This window comes from Aegilops tauschii, chromosome 2 (assembly GCF_002575655.3).
Source record: "Aegilops tauschii subsp. strangulata cultivar AL8/78 chromosome 2, Aet v6.0, whole genome shotgun sequence".
NCBI classification, from domain to species: domain Eukaryota; kingdom Viridiplantae; phylum Streptophyta; class Magnoliopsida; order Poales; family Poaceae; genus Aegilops; species Aegilops tauschii.
This window is the reverse complement of record NC_053036.3, coordinates 88440591-88463815: the sequence shown is the minus strand read 5'-3', so window position 1 is coordinate 88463815 and position 23225 is coordinate 88440591. Positions and strand designations below refer to the sequence as shown.

Sequence of the window (23225 nt, the reverse complement as noted above, 5' to 3'; positions counted from 1 at the left end):
TGCGTGTTGGGATTTTTTTTCCTACTAGCAATGTGCCCGTGCGTTGCAACGGATTCAAAGTAGAATAGTACTTGTTCACAAATTTGAAAGAAAACACTCTTGTTTTGATATACATATACCACTAAAAATATATTACATTTTACTGAAATATATTTCTCAGTCTGTTTTGATGAGGTGAGAAAGGGATGTGGTTGCTTTCAAGATAATAAAGGGTTTTCTGCAAATTGAAGTAGAGAAGTGGGCTACTGTTGCAAAAATACCACAACTTACCTCACAGACGTTAGATGCAGATCTAATGGTCAGAAATGACGGATAGCAGACACACCATCATCACCAATTGAGTTTTTTATAGGAGTAGATATATGGGGAACGGCCGTTGTGCGTCGAGCTGCTCGCTCGTGGTCGCCGTTTGGTCCCCTTTGAGCGCGGGTAAGCCCAATCCAATTTTCATGAGTCATGACAACGTCAAGGTAAGTCGGACCGGCATAGTGGTGTGTGTGCCCAGCTGATGCTCGCTACAACGATGGTACGCCACCACGGCCCTCATTGGTGCTTGCCCAATCCTTGAGCCTAATTGGTTTGGTGCCAATAATTGGCATGCCAATTGTTGGCAAGTCTAAAAATTTGGGTCTTAATTGGTTGGCTACCAATTGGTTCTTGTCCACCTCTCAAAAAGTTGCCAATTTTTGGCAATTTTTGGTTTTGCCAAATGTTGGCTTGTCAAATATTGGCAATGCCATACTTTGGCAACGAACCAATTAGCCTCCTTGTTTCCTTCTTTGTCACCGCCTCTCTTCTTCCAGTCCAAGCCCGAGCCCGGCTTGGCCCGAAAAAAAATCCCAAGCCTAGGAAAAATTCCAGGCTTTGCCAAGCCCGGCCCAAACCCGAAGCCCGTCATCCAGGTTGGGCTCGGGCCAGGCTCATTAGACATCTGCATGGACTTTGCCAAGCCCTGCCCAAATCCAAAGCCCGAGGCCCAGCACGAAAGCCCGAAAAAATTCCAAAAATGACTATATATATTTATTAAAAATATAGGTATAACAAATTAATATAATAGCAAAAATGTATGTGCGTTGCAACGGGTGAAAAATAAATACATCAGCAAATCCCTTAAAATCTTTCATGATGTCGTACTTGAAACAATGTGATAAATAGTGTTGTGCAAAAACATAGGTGGGATGATTTTTAAGTGTATTGAAATTGTGTCCAATTTATTAGACAGCAAAAATACCTACCTAGTTGTAGGAAACATATATAATAGACATTTTCAAAATACCCCATATAAAAATATATTAATTAAGGGCGCATCGTAAACATAATTTTAGAAATGATGAACATGCAAGATAATATCATATTTGAAGTCTTCATATTTTTCTGAGCAATTTTCCTATAACATGTTAAATTTGGTGTTTTTTTAAAACGAAGGCTCAAGAAGAGCCCGGCTTTAAATTAACAAAGCCATGAACCGGCCAGGCATTACAGAGAACCAACAAAGCAAACAAAGAAGAAAAAGATACAAGGGCTGATGGAGCAGCTTACAACGCAACACGCACTAACAAGCACAAAAATAGGAAAATGGAGCACATCTTGCTAATGCCGCTGCCCACTACACTAAGGGTCAGGACAACCAAACAGAGTAGATAGCCAAGGATCAGCCGACTGCTAAGGGCAGGACCAAGATTGTGTCTGTAACATCGGGCGGAGAAGGGACAACTCCTACCTCCTTAGATGCCGAAGAGGGCCCCTACCCTCTCGTCCTGGCTCGAGGACGCCGCACCATCGGCAAGAGAGACACTCACCCGAGAGCTAGGATAGGAGCCGGCTTCACGGACACTCATGAAGAACACGTCGCCTGACCTGCACGAAGCCAAAAGCACACTACGCCAGCTACAACGCTGACGCCCGCGGACACCCAGCAAAGAGGGAAAGCCACTTGGGGAAATCGAAGAGGATGAAACAGCACCGAGCCAAGCCACAACAGCAAGCATCACGAGAGCAAAATCAGACGCCGCAGAGAAGAGTCGGGTACTCAATAACACGGCTGACAGCCACGCCGGAGAGAAACCACCAAAGGGGACGCCGGATCTGCAAATCAAGGCATCGCTATCCACTGTAGAGAGGACAAACCAGCTGCCAGACGCCTCCACACCAAGGCAACACTCACCCAAACCCGCAACATCCCCAGGCGGCGTCTCCATGGAGAGCACGACGGACACGGCGACGACGCCGCCCAATCCGGAGAGGATTTTGAGCTTTCGCTCGGGAGCAAGGTAGGGGGTGGGCAAGGATGGTCCTCAACGACGCCTCCAGGAAGGAAAGCGGCGCCCTTGGGCGTCGCCACCGCCGAGGCCGGACCAACCGGCCTAGGGTTTCCCCCCGGACCCAGACCTGAGCCACCAGCACCTCACCAGCCAGTGCGCCAGCAGCCAAGGCTGCCGGACACCATGGATGGGGACGAGGAGTGAGCCAGAGAGGTGGAGGAGTCATACCTTCAGATCTGACGAAGAAGAAGGCCTCCCACCGCGACCACCAACCACCAGGGGCCTCGCCGCCCGAGCGGCCGAGGAACCTGGCCACCGGCACCAACGGAGGCCGCCAGCCGAACGCCGACGCCTCGCCACCCGGGGCCGCCGCCCCGACGACCGTTGCCCTCCGTGAGAAAAACAGAGCGGCAAGATCCCCGCCGCCACCGTCACCGGCGGCCATGCGGGCTTGCCCGGCGACCTCCTCGGGTGGCGGCGAGGGAGAAAGGGAGGGTGGGGGTGGCGGTGCGAGGAAACCCTAGTCGCTGCCCGAGCCGCCCGAGCGGAGGACGCGGGGGCTGGGAGGGGGGAGTACCGTTAAATTTGGTGTTAGGGTTTGGAAGGTATGAATATTTCAAAAATTACTTGAATCTGCTAAAAAATGTTAAACTAGGCTGAAATTGTAACACCGTGCAACCCATCTGCTAAGCGTTGCTTGGGCGAGGCATTTCTATCTTACACCAACCAGAATTCAAAGAGAAAAGCAGAAAAAATTAGAGAAGTGAGACTTGAAGTCAAGTCTCCCGATTGGAAGAGCAAGGCTATAGTTCACTCGTGATGCATGTTGGGATAATTATACATGAACCAGACGTGGTAGCCAGGACTTAAAAAAGTGAGTTGTTTTTTGCCGCTTATCGATGGCATTGGTGGGTAATTCTTGTCAACTTCAAGGGTAATTTGATGATGGGCGGGCAAAAGCACTAATCCCTTTATTAATAGGTATAGACTAGATAATACCCTGTGACTTGTTGCACAGATCTCTTGCAATTTCTTTTGAAGCAAAATAAAATAAATATGATAAATTGTATTATATAGTTGTGAATATATATAGAATATAAGTAGTATTTTCCATGCATGTTGAGAGAAATATAATTAATGATGAGGTGACATGTGTGGAGAGTTGAGATGTGTGCATGTTGAGAGAGAATATGAATAGTATTTTTGGTGCATGTTAAGACAAAATAATTAGTGGGATGATGATGTGGCATGCTTGGTGAGGTGACATGTGTGTATGTTGAGAGAATTGATATAATGAGGATCAACTATTTAGGTATATAATTCTCAAAAAAACAACTATTTAGGTATATAGTGACTTAGCCAATTGGTTACATATTCTAGACTGATCGATCAGTTCACATCATCTTGAGCAAAGAGTTGTATCCCGAATATAATTAATTTAATTAGGAATGTCACTGTTCATGTGCTTCGGGCCGGGCTTGGGCTAGGGATGTCGGGCTTGGCGAGAAAGTGGAACCCGAGCTCGGCCCAGATGTTAGATTCGCGTTCAGGCCTCCAGGCCTGGTTGTCCATGCACATGTCTAATGAGCCCGGCCCAGATGTCGGCCCTCCAGGCCGGGCATGGGCATTTGTGCACGTTGTGCATATGTGAGGCGTGTAACAATATCTTTCGTTGCAACGCACGGACATTTATGCATATGTGAGGCGTGTAACAATAACTTCCGTTACAACACACGGATATTTGTGCATGCTGTGTATATGTGAGATGCGTAATAATATCTTCTGTTGCAATGCACATGCATTTACGCATGTCTAACTTACGGTAGGCCGCGAGCGCTCACCCGAGGAAGTATAGCGCCTTCCGTAAATTGGGCCCTCCGCCAGTTTGACGTCGTTCATGAACGTCGAAACCTGTTTATTCTGTCGTATTTTTGTCCGCTGCATCCATGTTCCATGATTAAGTTGAAGTCGTTCGCTACCGATCAGAGATCCATGATGGGCTGCACGAAAGCTCATGTAAAAGCCAGGTTGTATTGTAGGTTGTTCATCATTTATTCTCTAGCTATTTAAAGTTTTATAAAATAAACGTAATCATTCATTTGCACTGTGTTGTCGGTGGTTTGTGAAAAACATTACAAAGCTTCCAAGCGGGGCCTAGAGCTCTTTCATGGCCATGTGAATTCTCTGCCTCTCGGCGAGCATCGGATTTGTCGTCCTCGACTGGGCTGTGCGTACTGCATCTGTACGTTGTCCGTGGAAATTTACCAGAGTTTTCTTGACTCGTGCGGCTTGATCTGCCAGTGTTTCACGTGCCTGGTTGGCTCAACGAATATGAAAACAGTCGAGTCCTTTTGTTTTCTTTTCACGGAAGAGAAACAGTATGTCTCGTATTTGTAGGACGAAACCCCGAGAACCCACCACCAAGCACATGTAGAGAGTGTGGACTGGACCAGAGTGCGTGTGTGTAGTGTTGTTTGCTGCCCTTGCTGCTGCTCTAAAAGCAACTCCAGCCGTTCGGCCCCCAGCACGCCGAAAAAGCGCCGTCCGGGGCTAAACGGGCGTTTCATTTCGGCGTGGGGGCGATTGTATTTCCAGTCGCCGCCCCAAACACGGCACAAACTCGGCAATTTGATTCAAATTCATACAAACACGTCGTAAACTCAGCGATTTCATTCAGATTTGTACAAAAGAACATAGAACAACTACGCCTAGCCCTACTACGCCGCTGCGGCCGCCCGCCGGAGCCCGCTGCCGCCGCCCTACATGCCGAGGAGCCTGTAGAAACGGGTGTAGTCGCCACTGCTGTCTTCGTCGTCGTCGCTACCGACGCCGCCCTGCTGCGACTTGCCGGCGCCGTCCCTGCTGCACCCCTGACCAGGGTCGCCAACGCGCGGGAGGTTGGACGGCCCGGGCGCATCCTCGTCGTCGTCGCTGTCGAGGACGACGATGCCGCCCTCGTCGCGTCCGCGGCGCCGGGCCTTGATCTCCTCGTAGGCCCGGCGCTGGCGCGCCACCTGCTCGCGGACGTAGTCCGCTTTCGCCCACTTGAGGGCGGTCTCGTCGTCGGCGGCCATCTCCATGTGCTCCGACTTCACGGGTAGCAGCCCCGGCTCGGTCTTCGACCGGATGAGGCAGAGGAAACGCGGGGAGGGGCGGCCGCCCTCGTTGATGACGAGGGCGCCGCTGCGGGTGCGACACCGAAGCGGCGTCTCCTCCGGCTCCGGCTTCACGGGGCGGAGCGTCGGCGACCCGGAGGAGAGCGAACCGGAGCCTGACGATGAGGAGGTCACCGCCTCCATTCGCCGCGGCGGCGAGAGAAGGACGGGCGCGCCGGGTACTCGAGGCGCGGCGTGTTGCCGGTCTCGATGTGGTCGAGGACGGCCTCGAGGGTGCGGCCGGACACGCCCCACCACTCGCGCCGCCCGTCGGCGTTGAGGCGGCCGCGGGGGATGATGCCGTTGGTGGAGGCGATCTGGTCTTCGCGGCGGAGCTCGAAGTACATCGTCCACAGCGTGTGGCTGTCAGCGGCGTACCTCGGCTCGTTTCGCTGCGCCTTCGTCAGCGACGAGCTGCGGGCGATCTCGGCCCGCCGTTCGGCGCCGGTGGGCACCGGGGGTACCGGGACGCCGCCGGCGCTCAACTTCCACGTGCCTGGCACCCGCATGTCTAGGGGTGCCGGATAGTCGGCCTCGTAGAGGAGGCGCGCCTCGTCTTCGTGGAGATGGCATCGGCCGAAGTCGTTCACCGCCGGGGTACCGCTCAGCCATTGCTCGTCAGCGGGGGAAGAGGGGGAGAGTTGCTATTGTGGTGACACGAGGCGAGAGAAGGCGAGATGTGGCGTTCACCGGCGGGGAGGTCGGCTTTTATAGCCGAAGCGGGGCGGTGAGAACCTGCATGCTGGGCGACACGTGGCGGGAGCGGGCGGGACGCGCGTCGCGGCGCCTTCACTGCGCCGCCCGTGAGGCATCAATGGAGGGTGACCGGCGCGGCAGCGCGGCAGCCTTTGCATTGATTCCCGCGGAACCAAGGCAATGAGGATGACGAAGCGGCGTGTCGCTGACTCGGCGGGCTCATTTCCGTTCGCGCCAAAACCGGTTTCCCAGCGCCCAAACCGGCGAAAAAGGGCTCCTGAAACGCGACTGGACCGATTTTCGAGCATCCAACGGGCTAAAAAAATCATCTTGAGGGGCCTGTTGGGGACGCGGCTGGAGTTACTCTAATAGCGCAGAATGGCGAACGTCGCGGAGCGCCGCGTACAGATGCCGGCGGATCCTCCCGCCGGCAAGGCCGCTGCAGCGCCGGAGAAGGGGCTGAATGGCTTCGTTCCCTTCGTCGCGCTGATGGAGAGGCTTGGCGACGCCTTGGGCACGCTGTCCTTCACCTGGGCCACCGTCATCCTACTCGGAGGTTACTCCAAGGATCTCAGCTTCATTTGCACTGTGTTGTCGGTGTCATGGACTCGTGGTATCATAGCTAGGTTTGTGAAATTTCCTTTTGGCCAACCGCTCCATATGCATACGTAGCACTATAAGCAAGTCATGCTGCTATAGTTGTCGACGAATTTATCAAAGACGGAGCCAACGTGTAATGAGTAGATAACCTACATAAGAGGGAGAGTTTTTTTTTTCGTTAAAGACTACATCATTTATCTACATCCAAAGTGACAACGAAAACATTGAAAAGCTTCCAACTATGTGAATCGATCGTTTGCCTCTCGGCGAGCGCCGGGTAGGTCGCTTTCCACTACGACGACTTGGAAGACGACCGTCCTCGATGGGCTGTGCGTAGTACGTCTGTACGTTGTCCGCGGAAATTTACCAGAGTTTTATCGACACATGCGGCTTGATCTGCCAGTGTTTCACGTGCCTGGTTGGCTCAACGAATATGAAAACAGTCAAGTCCTTTTGTTTTGTTTTCACGGAAGAGAAACAGTATATGTCGGTGGTATTTGTAGGAGAAAACCCCGAGAACTCACCACCAAGCAGCTGCAGGGAGTGTGGACAGGACCAGTGCGTGTGCGTAGTGTTGTTTGCTGCTCCTGCTGCTGCTCTAAATAGCGCAGAATGGCGATCGTCACCGAGCACCGCGTACAGATGCCGACGGATCCTCCCGCCGGCAAGGCCACCACCGCGCCGGAGATGGGGCTGAATCGCTTCGTTCGCTTCATCGCGCTGATCGAGAGGCTTGGCAACGCCTTGGGCACGCTGGCCTTCACCTGGGCAACCGTCGTCCTGCTTGGTGGCTACTCCAAGGACCTCAGCTCGGATTTCTGGGTCCCCACTGGCATAATTTTCCTAGAAGCTTTGAGGTACGTTTGGAACTACCACATGTCGCGAAATAAACTCTTCCGTTACTTCCTTTCGGTGACGAACAAGTAATACAACTGGAAGGACAAATTTCTTTTTTTACGATTAACAGATCTCTAACAAAATGTGAAGTAATCTAAAAGACTCCCGGCGCGGCCAACTCGCACGAGCGGAGCGCTTCGTGTCGAGAGCATATCAGGGCATCTCCAATACTGACCCACAAATCGGACACCGCATCCGTTCGCGGACCTGAGGAACCAGTTGGCGGACGCGGATGCGGGAGCCGCCATCCAATGCTATCCAAAAGGCTAAAACGCATTTCAACAAACCGAATGAAATTCACCCGAACCGGATGATTTTAATATAAACCAGACGAATACATTTATATTTCAAACATATTTTAACTAAACTATAATGGACTGAATAAAATTAGTCTAATGCCGGCCGGGGCGGATCTCCATTTCCCACAACATGTCTTCACTATGTCTGGCAGCCCGCTCATCGGACTGTCGTGAGTCCTAGAAGAATATGCTTCAGCGGGAGGGGAAGAATACCTTCCCTCCGCCGCCGCGAAGCATGGACCAGGGTTGGTTTTTGGGCGGGGGAAACGGTCGCCATGGCCTACTCCCCGCAAAGAGGGCAAGTCATCGGCTGTGCAACCCAGCGATGCGGTGGCAGTGAACTTCGTCGGACCCAATCGTCGGCGGGTTCCCATGATCTACCACCTCGCCGTCTTCGATGTCGCTACCATCTCGGCGCTTGTTCCCGTGGTTGCGGCGTGACTTTTAGTTAACGTCCTTAACCTCGGACAGACTAGGGTTGCCACATTGGCCCTTCTTCTTGGCTAGCTTTGTATCTTACCCAAAAAGGCTTTCGCCCCGCTTTATATATAAAGCACGATCCCAACAACTCAGTACAAACGCACGCCATCACAACACACTCACACACCCAAGGCATGATACATAGGCGCTGAGCGCGGCAACACCATCCCTAGCACTACCACCGCGAAGAGATGAAAATAAGCCGCATATGACGAACCGTGGGCTCCAAGGCGGCGCCTTCAGGAAGGGTACGACACCGGAGCGCCGCCGCCGTCCAATCCGAGGATCAGAGTTTCCCCCGGAGCCGCACGACAGGCAATGAGAGCCGCGACGACGCCTTCAAGAAGGGAACGAGCTTCGCCGCCGCCGGTCCGTCCGAAGATAGAACAGGTTTTCACCTCGTCCAAAACTCACCTCCACCGAACGCCACACCCCGGCAACCATGACACCCACACGGCCATGGCCACCGGGCAACACCAAGCCACGGCCTCTGCCCGAGAGTACCACGCAACCACCACCGGGGCCGCCGCCCCGGCATCCAAGACCTTGACACCACCTCACCCGAGACCTGCTGCTATCCCAACCAAAGAGACGAGCGGAAAAGTCCCACCTTTCGCACCCCTGGGCTACCCCCAGCGTCGAGACCCAATAGGTCGGCCACCTGGCCTCCATCGACCCGTCCTGCAGCATCGGGTGCGAGGCGAGCTTGGTCCCGCAACACCGTGCGCGAGACGAGGTCAGTCCTGCTGCACCGTGCGCGAGACGAGCTTAGTCCTGCGGCACTGTGCGCGAGACGAGTTCGTACCTGCGCATCGGGCGCGAGACGAGTGATGGACCGCAGCTGGGAGAAGGCCAACCCTTCACCGTGCGTAGCGACCGGACGACGAGGAGGGGGCCAAAGGCCGATACAAGCCGCCTACGGACGAACCGACGGCAGGACGTGCCAGCCGTCGCCGAAGCCGACTTGCCAAGCCACCGTGGAGCCGTCCACGGCCGGAGCAGCGGCCACCCCGGCCACTGCCCAACCTGTGCCGCCCGCCGAGCTCCAAGCGTCAGAGCCGCCGGGCACGCACCCGCGCGTCGAGCCGCCGAAGGGGAGGGACGCCGCCGAAGTCCCCAAACATGGTCGATCCAGGTCGGAGACGGAGATGCCCAAACTTCCCGCAGGCCCCGCCGCCACGGGGCCACCACCATGAATCCCACCACGCCGCCGACCGCGCACAGGAGCCACGCCGCCCACACACGTCGGGCGCCTCCGCGAGCCCCGCGCCGCCGCCACCCGCGGGAGCGTCGCCGCGAGCCAGGCGGAACCAGGCCAGCCCCCAAAGCGGCCAGCCGCACTACCAGCCCCGCACGCCGCCGATCGGCCCTTGCAGTCGTGGCCCGCGTCGCCTGCCAACCGCCGTCCCGAGCATCCGCCCGATCCAGATCTGGGCCGAGACGCGCACCGCCGCCGCTCGAGCTGGCTCGCCCCACCGCGCCCCTGACAAGCAGCCACCCGCGCCGCCAACCTAGGACACCTCCGTTGCGCTTCCCCGGATGCCGCTACGCCACGCCGTCCATGCCGTGGCGCTGTCCTGCGCAAGCCTGCCGCGAGGAGGGGGAAGATGCCCCGCCATCGCCGACGCCGGTCAGGCTTTGCCCGGCGGCGCGAGCCGGCGGCGGCGAGGATGCTGGGGGGGAGGAACGGGAGAGCTGGAGGAGAACACTAGGGTTTGCCTCGCCGCTCGCGGGAGCGGACGAGACGAAGGGCTCTGTTCCAGCCTTGTATCTTCACCGGCGCAAAATCTGGTCATCATCTCCATGAACTTGGGCTTGTAGTGACCGAGGTCCCTTATGAAGAAGCTATTTTTTTTAAATAATACATTTTTTATTAATTTTCATAAATATTACGCTCGATAAAAAAAATTCAAAAATAATACACCATCGGCCCGCTGCAGGCCGACTGGGCCTAGTCGGCCCACAGCAGGCCGATTGGATTCCAGTCGGCCTACAGCTGGCCGACTGGCCCCTATCGGCCCACTGTGGGCTGATTGCGTCCTATCGGCCCATTGTGGGCCGACTGAAGCTAATTGGCTCGCTGTGGGCTAATTGTTTTTGCAAAAAAAGTAGGCATAAAAAATATATGTTTAAAAAAATGTTAATCATGTAATTAAAAAATGTTAAACGTGTATAAAAAAATATTCCTGATGTATACAAAAAATGTACAATATATATGCAAAAAAGTTGACATAAAAAATATGTTTTAAAAAGTGTTAAGCATGTATTAAACAAATTGTTAAATGTGTGTATAAAAAATGTTCCTTATTTAAACAAAAAATATAGAATGTGTATGAAAAAAGTTGACACCAAAAAAATATGTTTGAAAAGTTGACATTTTTTCAAATACATGATTAAAAATTGTTAAATGTGTGCATAAAAAATGTTTCTTATCTATTCAAAAAATATAGAATGTGTATGAAAAAAAGTTGACACCAAAAAAATATGTTTGAAAAAGATGTTCCAGTTCCATACAAAAAGAGCAACCAATCATGCTTAGGTCCGTGATGCTCCCATACCGGATCCGGAGCTGGAACATTTTTTTTATACACGTTTAACCTTTCATTCCAATACATGAAACATTTTTGTGTACTCGTTGAACATTTTTTCAAATACATGATTAACATTTTTTTCAAACATACTTTTTTGGTGTCAACTTTTTTCATACACATTCTATATTTTTTGCATAGATAAGGAACATTTTTTCAAATATATGATTAACATTTTTTTCAAACATATTTTTTTTGTCAACTTTTTTTCATACACATTCTATATTTTTTGTATAGATAAGGAACATTTTTTATACACACATTTAACAATTTTTAAATACATGATTAACACTTTTGAAAACATATTTTTAGTCAACTTTTTTGCATATATACTGTACATTTTTTGTATACATCAGGACATTTTTTATATACGTTTAACATTTTTTTAATTACATAATTAACATTTTTTAAACCTATATTTTTTATGCTTACTTTTTTTGCAAAAACAATTAACCCACAGCGAGCCAATTAGCTCCAGTCGGCCCACAGTGGGCCGACAGGACCCAATCAGCCCACAGTGGGCCGACAGGGGCGCCGACTGGAGTCCAATCGGCCTGCTGTGGGCCGACTAGGCCCAGTCGGCCTGCAGCGGGCCGACGGTGTATTATTTAAAAAAAAATTACCCAACGTAATATTTATGAAAATTAATAAAAATATATATTATTTAGAAAAAATTAGCTATGAAGAACTCGTCGTCGGCACCATGTTTGAACACGGCTATGGCCTCGGCATCGTTGCACTGGACGATTTTGTTTTTCTTCTTGAGGAATTGAGCCCAGTAACTACGTACGAATTCCTTCTTCCCCTGTCTCATGTTGGATAGGTCGCTGGTGTCAACAGGTCAGACATATTGCCTCTGAAATTTGCCATAGATTCGGCCTAAAGGTCTGTTCAGCTATCAATTGAACCAGGCTAGAGAGTGTGTAACCATGCCTGATCTTCAACATGAGGGGTAGGTGTTTTACCGCGTGGAAGTCATTATCGTTTGCCACTTTTTTAACACAATACAGACGCAAGCGCTCATATCATTTTGAGATTTTACGAAGTCACCGTAGGCGCCCTGTAGTCGACGGGAGCGTCTCCTTCCACTGAATGTGCATCGCCGGAAATCCCGAAATAAATCAGAATAAATGCGAGCATCAGGACTTGGACACTGGTGGACTGGGGATACCACTGTCCACCTGACCATCCAACCACAGGTTCGTTCGCATTACCGTTTGCCACTTGGACTGCCAGGATGTAGTCACCAATGACCAATCCAAATTATGGGATCTGAGGTGTCGTCATACTTGTCACAATTTGTGATTTTAAAGCTCTGGTGGGGAAGGATGGGTAATGATTCGGTCCAAGAAACTAGGGGGCACGACGCAGATGGGCCTCCAATTTCTCGGGCGGTGTCAATAATGCAATGCGCATCATTTATGGCGGTAGTTTTAGCATACTTGCTGAAAGCCAGTTGGTGCATGTCCTTGGCCTTTGCTCACGCTAGTCATAATGGGGAGTAATTTAGACTAGTGTCATGCATATGACACTAATTCATGTTACTATCTTCGTCATAGTGCAAAGTGTCATAGAGGTAGTATCATATATGGCTGCATTCATTAGCTTGTAGACTCAATTTTTCTTGGGAAGCGCTATGTGATAGTAACATAATTCATTAGCTTGGGAGCTGCCCACACATTACGAGACATCTCGGTGTAGTGCTTGCTGAGATGGCCCGTCCCTTCTGTAAGGCTAGCCATAGTGGGAGTAACTTAGATAGTAACATAACACACCCCAAGACATATATGCTTATGTGGCATGAAGTTAATGAGAAGAGAGGTGCTTGTGGTAACGTAATATGTTACCGTAACATAACGCACCCCAATGCAAAATGAGTCTACAACATAATAAATGAAGGTTTGCATGACACTACACTTATGTTACTACCCACTATGATGGTAGTAACATAGACTAGTAACATATGCATGGTTAGGCTTCTCCCAATGGACCGATGCTTAGATGGGGTGCTAAGCATATTAAATAGCTTAGCAAACAAACTCCCCAATGCATAGGTGCTTAGCTTCTTGTAGCTAAGATCCTTTCATTTAATGATTTAGCTACTAAACTCTCTCATGCATTGGTGAGTTTACTTCATTTAAATGTTTTGCCTAGATTCACGCACTTGGCATTGGTTCTTTCTGGGATCACCAAACCCATCTCTCTCCTCTTAATTGCCTTGCCACATCAGATTTTTCGTCTACATGGCATGCTTAGCACCCGTACAAGGTGGAGCATTGGGAGGGGCCTTACTACCCACTTTGACTAGCCTAAGACGCTTGCTCATGTCAGTTCTCCATTTGGCCAATCTCCTGTGCTTGGGTGGAGATTCTTTGCCCATGTGCGTTTAATGACCGTACTGTGGTCCAAGATGGCATGCAAGTCTCTTATCAGGTTGCGGCCATGCCCGGCCGGTGCCTTATTGGCCTTCAGGCTGGCCATACACTAGTAGAAAAACGACTTTTAGTACCGGTTCGTAAGGACCTTTAGTACCGGTTCTGGAACCGGTACTAAAGAGTGGGGGACTAAAGGTCCCCCCCTTTAGTCCCGGTTTAACACGAACCGGGACCAAAGGCCCACCACGTGGCACGAGGCGCGCCGTGGTCTGGGGGACCTTTAGTCCCAGTTGGTAATGATTTTTTTATTTTTATTTTTGAAATAAAGCAAAAACAGCCAGCCTACTGGGCCGGCACGGCCTGCATACGACTAGAAACCCAATCTCTAGTTGGGCCAGGATGCAGGCCCGTACGGCCCAGTAGGCCCCACAGGGCAGAAGACTTGCAATAGGTCCACAAAGGCCTGCTTAGAGAGGAGCTCGACACGGTAGCCGCGGCGGGGCTTATAAACCGGTGCGAGCTCCTCTCAACTAGCGAGGTGGGACTAAACATTGTGCACTGCGGGTGGCAGCGCACCACCTTTTGTACCGGTTGGTGGCTCCAACCGGTACTAAAGGGGGGTTCTTTAGTACCGGTTGGAGCCACCAACCCCTACTAAAGGCCACCACCTCTTTAGTACCGGTTCGTGGCACGAACCGGTACTAAAGATTCGCCACGAACCGGTACTAATGAGCGCCGCCCGCCTGGCCGTTGGAATCGGCATTAATGGTTACATTAGTGCCGGTTCAATACCAAACCGGGACTAATGAGTTTCACATTAGACCCTTTTTCTACTAGTGATAGTGGGGTAACATAAGTAGTATCATGCACTTGGGACTCGCAAACATGCTTATGTGGCAAGCAATTAAAGAAGAGAGAGATGGTTATAGTAACATAGATAGATACTGTAACATAATAAATGTGATGCTACTATGTGTCATGCATGGCAATAAATGAGACCATCTATGATACTATGCACTATAGAGGTAGTAACATAGACTAGTAACATATGCATGTTACTAGTCTAAGTTACTCCCCACTATGACCAGCCTCATCTGTTCGTCATCACCCTTTAGGTTCTCCTCATATTGGAGGATTTGTTGCCAGCAATCTTCGAGGTCTTAAATTTGCCCAAGCAACCGGTTGTTGTCCGTGGTCACCATATGTGTTGACCTGAGCAGTCTCAAACGAGCTTCGTCGTGTCGGGGACCGCCTAGTGATTCTTTTAGTATGTTCTCGTCTTAGGGGCCAAAGACGCTTACCAGTCGGGGTTCCTCCTCATCATCATGTGATCTATCACACGGTGGGCTCTCCTTTTCAGGATCGTAGTCAGGGTCATCCTCGGCGTCGCCGGCATTGTTGTTGTTGCCATTGACGTTTTCGTTCTCGTTGTCGTTGTCGTCAACATTGGCGTTGCCCGAACTGGCATAAAGCGTGGTCGCCATGTAACACATGTAGGTCAAGGTCACCTGCCACTTGTGTAAGGGCTGCATGATTGATAGCCGGCTATCCATGGTTTCACCGACCTCCTCTTTCATGTCTTCTGTTTCCTACGAGGACCCTCAAGGACGTTGGTGAGATCTTCGACGTTGGCGATGAGATGGGTGGTGGGTGTGTCGAAAAAATGACTTCCTCCGACATCTTCAAGATCCGATCTAACATCAAGATCGAGAGATCCAGAGAATGTTGCTCCAAGAATTGGCAAGAAGCCAAACCCGAGAAGATCAACTCTCTGCGGCAGTCCTTGGTGTACTCCATGCGGCCAAATCTTACGATTCGGCCTGGAGCGAAGGCCTCGACCTAGCCGAGGTGGCCAGTCGAGTTGGCGACGAGGGTGATACTGCTAAAGACGAACATCTGTCCCGATGGGAAGATTGCGTCGGAGCCGTTATGAGCATTGCGCCTGGAGCAACTCGTCACTCCTCCGCGAGCTGGCTTGGAGCGGCAAGTTGCTAAACCACGAGCCGACTTGGAGCGGCGAGTTGCTGAACCACGATCAAAACCAAGGCTCGGTCGTGGGGAAACGCAGGGGCGAATGGTAAAGACGGTGCTACTACCGGTGATGCCTAGCACTTGGAGTGTAGCGTTATAATCTGGTGTATAGTCTGTCCTTAGGCTTGCATATAACTCTTTTCTTCCGTCCTTGCATGCTCAAAAATTAGGGCCCCAACTCCCAAATTTGACAATTGACACTCTTATTTAGATACAAGCACATCGCCTTTGGTTTGTTGGTCGTATATTGCCTTCTTGTCTAATTATACCATATACGTATGTACTTCAGAATGTTCAGCCGCAACAACAGGATGGACTACCAATTGTTCTTCCGCACGAGGGGTGCTTTCAGGTCTCTTGGCTGGAATGGGCTTATCTCGCTCATATGCTTCTTCAATGTTCTCATGGACACTCATGTTATATGGACCAATGATGAAATAAGACAGATAGCGGCGACTTATTCAGTAGTGGGACTACTTGTGATTGGTTCAATTCTATGTCCAGAAGCTGCAATTCCACCCATGTTACGCCGCGCGATCTCATTATGGAGCCCAATGGTTGCAATCCTACTGCTTTGTCCCTCTGTATGGTACTCCTACAAGTTCGAAGAAGAATATTTCATCTTTCAAAGACATGGCTCAGTTGCCAACTGCACAGTGTACTTGGTACTATTTGTGGTAGTGCTCATACTCACAATCAGCAGGTTGCGGTTCCCAAGCATCATTAAACTAGCAGACTGGGTTCTTGGCAGCAAAATAGCATTTTGGCAACGAGTTACTCTGAACTTGTGCATGTTTGCTGCGACAGTGATGTCGGTGTTCAATTTTAATAGAAGAGGTATATCTGCGCTGATCACAATGGACATACTTGTTCTAGTGCTAACTTCATTTGGCAACCTCCAAATTCCGGCAGCAGTATTACGAATTGGGCTGGCACTGTGGCGCCTTATAGTTGTACAAAAAGAGAATAATGACCAGAAAAATCATGAGAACATGAAAAACCTTCTGTCATCTCTCTACATCTTTTATGCGATGGTGCTTGGCCAAGGGATACTCTATATTGTTGCCGGCATCTTTGAGATCTTTTCATTCATCCTACGAAGATCACTCATCCGTCGTGTTGGATTTAGAGGACCCTCGGGGGTGAAATATGTCAATTTGTACTACGCATATGTCTTCGACAGATGCATGGAAGGTGCTATACTTGGCCCAAAGAAGACCAACCTCATCATATTTGCAATGGATTCTGTAAAGTCAAACTCTCCCAAGATGCAACTCTATGGTCTTAAGATGCTTCACATATTTCTAGAAAAGGAGCCCCTAAGGACTATGGCCATATTAGAACTCACCACTTATACACAGACAGTGACCTGCTTGATCAACATGTTGGGCTGGACAAGTGAGGGGGCTACAGATATTCGATCATTCGCCGCGAAGATCATGACCGAGCTCGCTGAAAACCTCCGAGTTGTCCCTATTCCTGGGGCGATGCAGCTCATAGCCTCACTTTTGGACACTGTTCAAGGACATAATATAAAGAACCCTCTTTTGGACACTGGTAGCCCTGAGACAAAACAAGATAACCTGATTCAGCAAGTTGGCAGGAACGAACTGACCTCCCCGGTGCTTAAATGGTTGAAACAGATGGCACTGTACTGTTTGATTCCGAGAGAGGAGCCAACTAACATGGATGAACAAAACAGCCACATACTAAGATGCTGGAGAAAGATTGCAAAACATTGGTCTGTTCCAGAGGAGGAGCCATCAACTAACCATGATCTCCTCCCCGTACAGGGCATGTTGATTCTTGAAAGGCTTGCTACCTTTGATCTTGAGAACTGTATAGAAATCAGCAGAGCAACTGGCCTCATTTCAAAGATTGTAGAGTTCACAAGCAACATGACTGACATGAAAAATATTGGTGAGACACACGAGACACTCCTGAAACGTTCATCAATGAAGCTGCTGGCAAGACTTGCAAGTACTAAAGGCAAATTTGGTGTAACTTTGCGTCAGAAGATTACAGAACATCTCTTCCTCTGGAGCAACCTTGCAGAGATCTTGGATAACAGAGGGAGCAGCCAAGAACTTAGGGAGCTTACAGCAGAACTGATTAGAAACTTTGCCATGGATGGAAATGTGAATAATGAGATCGGGCACATCCCGATGATCATTAGCAGGTTGATGCATGCATTTCTTAGCCAAGGCGCATCCTCAAGTGCAGATTCAGATCAGTTATTACGAATGAATGCTGGGCAAGCACTAGCACTACTGGCGATGGAGAGTGTCAGTAACTGTCTGGTTATGTTAGCGGAACCAGGGTATGTCTTCATCAAGGAACTCACAATTATGATCCATAGTGGCAGGTACAGGTACATAGCTTCAAGCCTGTTGCAGAATATGTGTGTGCATGCTCAATCTGAGCTTGGCGACTCGGACCTGAAGGAAATCTCCTACATTACGAGAGAGGTGAACGCTGCAAATTTAGGCTGCAATATTAGAGGCGGATACTGTACATTAATATTTACACATGTTATTGCAACATTTTCTTTAGCATTCATTTAAGCGTCCACTCGAGTAAATGGATGGCAACACCATCAATTACCACTCATATACTTCTATACACCAGAAAACTAAATAAATACATGGATTCTACTTAACCGTGTTACTGAAGTTTAATCATGGCTTACATACGTTAGCTATTTCCATTACAGGTGCTGGAAGGAATAATGGATGCAGAAGGGACAGAACTGGAGGTTCTTGTTGGCCTTAGTTCACAAATATGTAATGTCATTCCAGGTGATTTTGCGCGAGAACTAGAGCATGGTCAGATTAAGGAAAGATTTATAAAGAGGCTTGTTGATGCACTTAAGAAAAATATGATACCCACCTGTCGTTGTCCCGGAATCAGGAGGGTGATAGTTGAACATGCCATATACATGATGGAGTGTAATCCTGGCAACGCCAACTGTTTCAAAAAATACTGGATGATGGAAGCACTGCTAAAGGTGGAGCGTACAACTTCAAGGGCTGAAAATTACAGGTTCTTCTCGGGTGATGCAGGACTCATGGAGCACAGCGTACCTCTATCTGCACTTGTGTCCAGAGCAAAAGAACTGATGGGCCGTGGGTAGCTATGAGGCATCAGCGGTGTCACCTGAGCATGTATTTAGATGGTACTGTACTGCTGGTCTATACTATGATTTGTAGACACGCTCAATTTGCTTGTCAATCGTCATAGTAGTGAGTTACTAATTGCATCCCAAGGAGATCCCATGAAATTAGAAATGATATTAAGCAATTGGTTTGTGTTGACAAGTCAGACATTATGTGAGGTCAACAAAAATAATGGTTGTGTTAGTGTTGTAAAACCATGGACATATGTAAGATGAGGAATCTGCTTTGCGATTCAATATGACATGTCATGTTAGTTGCTTATTAATAAATGTGGCCGTATGCATCGCTCTGATGCAGAGGCCAGGGATCTCCCCCTTTTCGAAAAAAAAAGTTAGTTGCGCATTGTCAGGGTGTGGGGCTTCAGCACCAACTCAATCTTTTAGATTTTATAAGCCTTACATCAGATGTTGTTTATCACTAGTAAATGGCGTGGTCATTGAGTAATCACGAAATCAACCTTGAGTCCAGATCCTAAACACCCATTAAGTGGTTCTACTAATTTCCAAGTGACATGGCACTGATCCTGACAAAGAACCATGCAATTCATTCATTGAGGGAGAAGATCCTTAGAACAAATCAATTTTAACTAAGAACCCTCCACGTAGCATGGTAATTTTTTTGGTTTACTCGAACACCACAAATATTGAAATTTCTGCTTCCTAGATCGTAACTGAACAATCTACTTAATTTTTTTTGGTTCACCAATTTTTTTTTTGCGAAACAAAAGATCTTGCATTACTCAGCACCATTTACAGGATTACATTCTCGTTCTATAATATCACGGACTACTTCCGGACCTGAGCCCAGCCAAACAACCGGTCGGCGTTGTGTTCTTCCAAAATTAGCCAGGGAATGACTAGCCAAATTACAGCATCGACGAGAATGAGTAATGCAAGAGCTTCTTTCCTCCATAATACCGATGATCTCCTTCACGATGAACGCAAACTTGGACTTGTTGCTAGAACCTCCGACTATCATCTGGACTGCTTGTAGACAATCCGATTCTATATCTAGAGGCAGCATGCTCCACAGGATTGCAAGAGATATCCCCTCTCTCAAAGCTAGCAGTTCAGCTTCAAGAACATCATTACACCCATATATATGTCTACAGGAGCTGAAGATTATAGACCCCTCATGGTCCCTCAATATCATTCCACAACCTGCCTCCTCTCCTAACACCGAAGCGTCAGTATTTAATTTCACCCGTCCAATACTCGGCTTCGCCCACAGTGCATCTGCAGCCACATCTGACTGGAGTCTTTTATGGCTCTTCTCAAGGCCTGTATCCAGTATCGCTTTGCCCTTGATCGGGTCATCGCTAGGGTTGGAATTAATTGCAGATAAAGAGGAGAGGTAACTGGACAGGAAACAGACAGAAACTTCCATTGGTGGTGGCCTTTTATGGTGCACCAACTCGTTTCGAACAAACCAAATCCTCCAAAACAGCATCATCACAAAAGCTCTGCCTTCCTCATTTGTTTCAGCTAAAAGATGGATGAACCAGTCAGGCCCCACATGTTTTAGCATGGTCCTGGAAGGAAGGTTCCACACCTTTGCCATCAATTTCCATAGGATCACTGCATGATTGCAGGAGCAGAAGACATGGAACGAATCCTCATCTTCCCTACCGCACACTGGGCATAAAGGCGAGACTTCCAGCTTGCGTTTAACTTTGTTGGTCCAGTTCGCTAAAGAATCAGTAGCTAATCTCCATGCGAAGCTCTGAACTTTTGGGGGCACCAAGCTTTTCCATATGTGATTCCAAACTGCTCTCGTACCATCCGGAGAAGAGCTTGAAGAATGCTCCTGATGGTTTGAGGCTTCATCGCTAGCAAGTTTGTATGCACTCCGGACAGTAAAAATACCGTTTCTTTCAGGCGCCCAGGCTAGAAAATCCTCCCCAAATCGAGGTGACGGACGAATTTTCAGTATCTCAACAATGTCCACCGGGAGGAAGTACTGCTGTAACTTCTCCAAGTCCCAGTTGCCACGGAAATCCATAAGCTCCGAGACCCACTTAAGGCGGCATCTACCCCGCGCAGAGATCAATCCACCTGTAGGCTCACGCGCCACCCAGCGATCTCGCCATATCCGGACTTTTTGGTTCACCATTAACTGAACACTACAAAGTGCCCGCCTCATACAACCACGTACTGAAACGATGTATGTGTACAATGCACTTCTACGACTGTCAGAGGCTCAGAGCACCGTGCTCCGGCGGCACTCGGCCTCAGGCCGGAGATCAGCCGGAGATAAAAGTGATTAATCAGAGGCGAGAAGGCGAGAGTGCACCTGTCAGATCAGAAAGGGTTCAAAGCTGGGACGCGACTTCCACACAGCCCAGCGATCCGGATCCCTGCCAGAGAGGCTGGTTGCGCGCCGCGTCCGGCTCATCGCCGCCGCCGTCGCCACCCGCGGAATGAAGCACCCTAGAGCCGTGCGTGTTGGGAATATTTTTTCCTACGGGGAACGGCCGTGTGTGTCGAGCTGCTCGCTCGTGGTCGCCGTTTGGGCCCCTTTGCGCGCGCGGAAGCCCAAGCATGTGGCCCATTATAAATACCGTGGGTTTGACGAAATAAAAAAATACGTTTTTTTTTCATTTCCGATAGGCACGGCTGTGGCTCTCGCAAAAGCACAACCGTGCCTCTCGCGCAAGAAAAATCGTTCCTCTCGCGGAAGGAAAAAAAAGCAGAAAACACGTTTTTCTTTCCTGTTTTCAAGAGTCACGGCCGTGCCTCTCGCGAAAAAAAAAACAGAAAACACATTTTTTTTCGTTTCCGAGAGGCATGGTTGTGCCTCTCGCAAAATAAAACCGTGACTCTCGCGGAAGCAAAGAAAATGCCTTCTTTGTTGCAAAAAAAAATTCCCATATTTTTTTTTCCAAAAGCTAAGGAAGGCCGATGGAAAACCAAAAAATTGAAAAAAACCAAAAAAAATACTGTTTAAAAAGCCGAAAACGCGTGCGAAATAAAAATAATAATCCGGGGGAGCGCCAGAGCGCGACATGTGTCGCGCTCTGAGCCCACCCCCAAGTGATCGTCGTGAGGCTCTCGAAGGAGCGCTCGTCAATTAGTTGCTCTCTCGGTTCGAACGCTCGGCGGGCCACGGATTTGCGCCCTGGCCATGACGGAGTGCGCGCTTTTTTGTTTCCCTCTCAGAGCAAATACAATAGCAGGCTTATAGCCCACTTACATGGCAATTTTGCCTATATGAAAAAGAGAGACATGAAAAAGTAAGAAGAGTGAGCTCTCATGCAAGAGCCTAATTATATGCGAATTCTTAGACCAATACAATAAATATGAAGAAAGATATAGAAAGAAGATGAGAAAAAAATAGTACTATTATGGCCAACCTTATAGCTAACCTTATTATATGAGTAGCTATAAGTGACGGCTATATATGACATGGCAATAACATATAGTCAGCGGTTGTCTATACTGCTAACCATGCTCTCAGTCGAGCACCTCGCTAGTGGACGTGAGTGTGTGTGTGTGTTGAGCACCTTGCACTAGTGGCCATGTTCATCCTTGTTTCCCTCTTTGTCTTCGCCTCTCCTCTTCGTCGTGCCACCGGCCAGCAACTGTGGGTCGGGATGTCCATGACTTTGGCAACGACCTCAATGTGGCACGTCCTCACACATGGGCAATCATGGTTGCGTGTAGACGATGGCCCTTTTGTCTTGCAGATGCCATAGCGCTGGTTTTCTGCTGGTGGTGACGTGTGCCATGGCGTCTGGAAATTGCAGCCATGGTTGTGTTGACAACAGAAATACCTAGACCAAGCAAGGAGGCATCGAACACCCTTCGGCTACGGCCTACTCGTAGGTTGTGACGCACGTTGGGGCCAAAACATAACGTGCAACAGTCCGCTCTGAGGATGCTCGGAGGCTCCAAGCGGGACCTCCTATTGGGCGTCTTCAGCGCCGCGCAAGGAAACTGACCTGGCGCTTCCACACAGAGAGGCTAACCGCACTGGACCAGCTTACTGCTTGTGAATATTCACATGCGAAGTATTTAAAGAATAGAAATGTAGACGCTGCAATTTTTTGCGCTTTACACTATAGCGTTTATATTTTCTAATTATTTGAAAAGATGTTCACATATTACAGATAAAGTTCATGAGCATGCAAAAAAAAGTTCACCAAATCGAAAAAGTTCATGTATTCAAAAAAAGTTCACGAATTCAAAGAGAAGTTCATCGAGTTTGAAAAAAAGTTCATCAAATTTTGAAAAAGTTCAAGGATTTTGAAAAAAAGTTCGTCGATTTTGAGAAAAAATTTCATCAATTTTGAAAAAAAGTTCATCAATTTTGAGGAGAAGTTCAAAAACTTGTAAAAGGCTCATCAAATTTGAAAAAGGTTCATCAATTTGAAAAAAAGTTCATGAGTTTCAAAAAATTCAGTTCATGGATTTAGAAAATAAGTTCATCTATTTGAAGAAAACAATTACGAATTTGGAAAAAGAAAGTAGAAAAGGATAGAGAAAAAAGGAAAAAATGGAAAAAAGGAAATAGAGGAATGTAGAAATGGATGAAAACATGTTTTTTTTTTGTTGAGGGTGGATGAAAACATGTATGTTATCACAATTCCTGCGGTGGTCGAGTTGGTTACGCGTCTATATGTGATGACCCGCGATGTTGGTTCGAATCACAGATCACACACCTTTTTT

The 23225-nt window shown here is 48.8% G+C and overlaps 1 protein-coding gene across 1 annotated transcript; it reads left to right on the top strand.

Annotated features, from left to right (window-relative positions):
- The first annotated feature begins 17111 nt into the window (after nucleotides 1-17111).
- On the top strand, nucleotides 17112-18515 carry LOC109782139 (uncharacterized). Its single transcript, XM_020340737.2, has 2 exons — nucleotides 17112-17850; nucleotides 18096-18515. The coding sequence occupies exons 1-2, from the start codon at nucleotides 17179-17181 to the stop codon at nucleotides 18513-18515; spliced, it is 1092 nt and encodes a 363-aa protein (XP_020196326.1). The 5' UTR covers nucleotides 17112-17178.
- Nucleotides 18516-23225: the final 4710 nt, after the last annotated feature.

Excerpts from the sequence above, each read along its gene's own strand:
- LOC109782139 (XM_020340737.2), top strand. The coding sequence starts at position 17,179 with ATGTTGATTCTTGAAAGGCTTGCTACCTTTGATCTTGAGAACTGTATA. Across the intron at positions 17,851-18,095 it reads TCTCCTACATTACGAGAGAG|GTGCTGGAAGGAATAATGGA; the intron begins GTGAACGCTGCA and ends TTTCCATTACAG.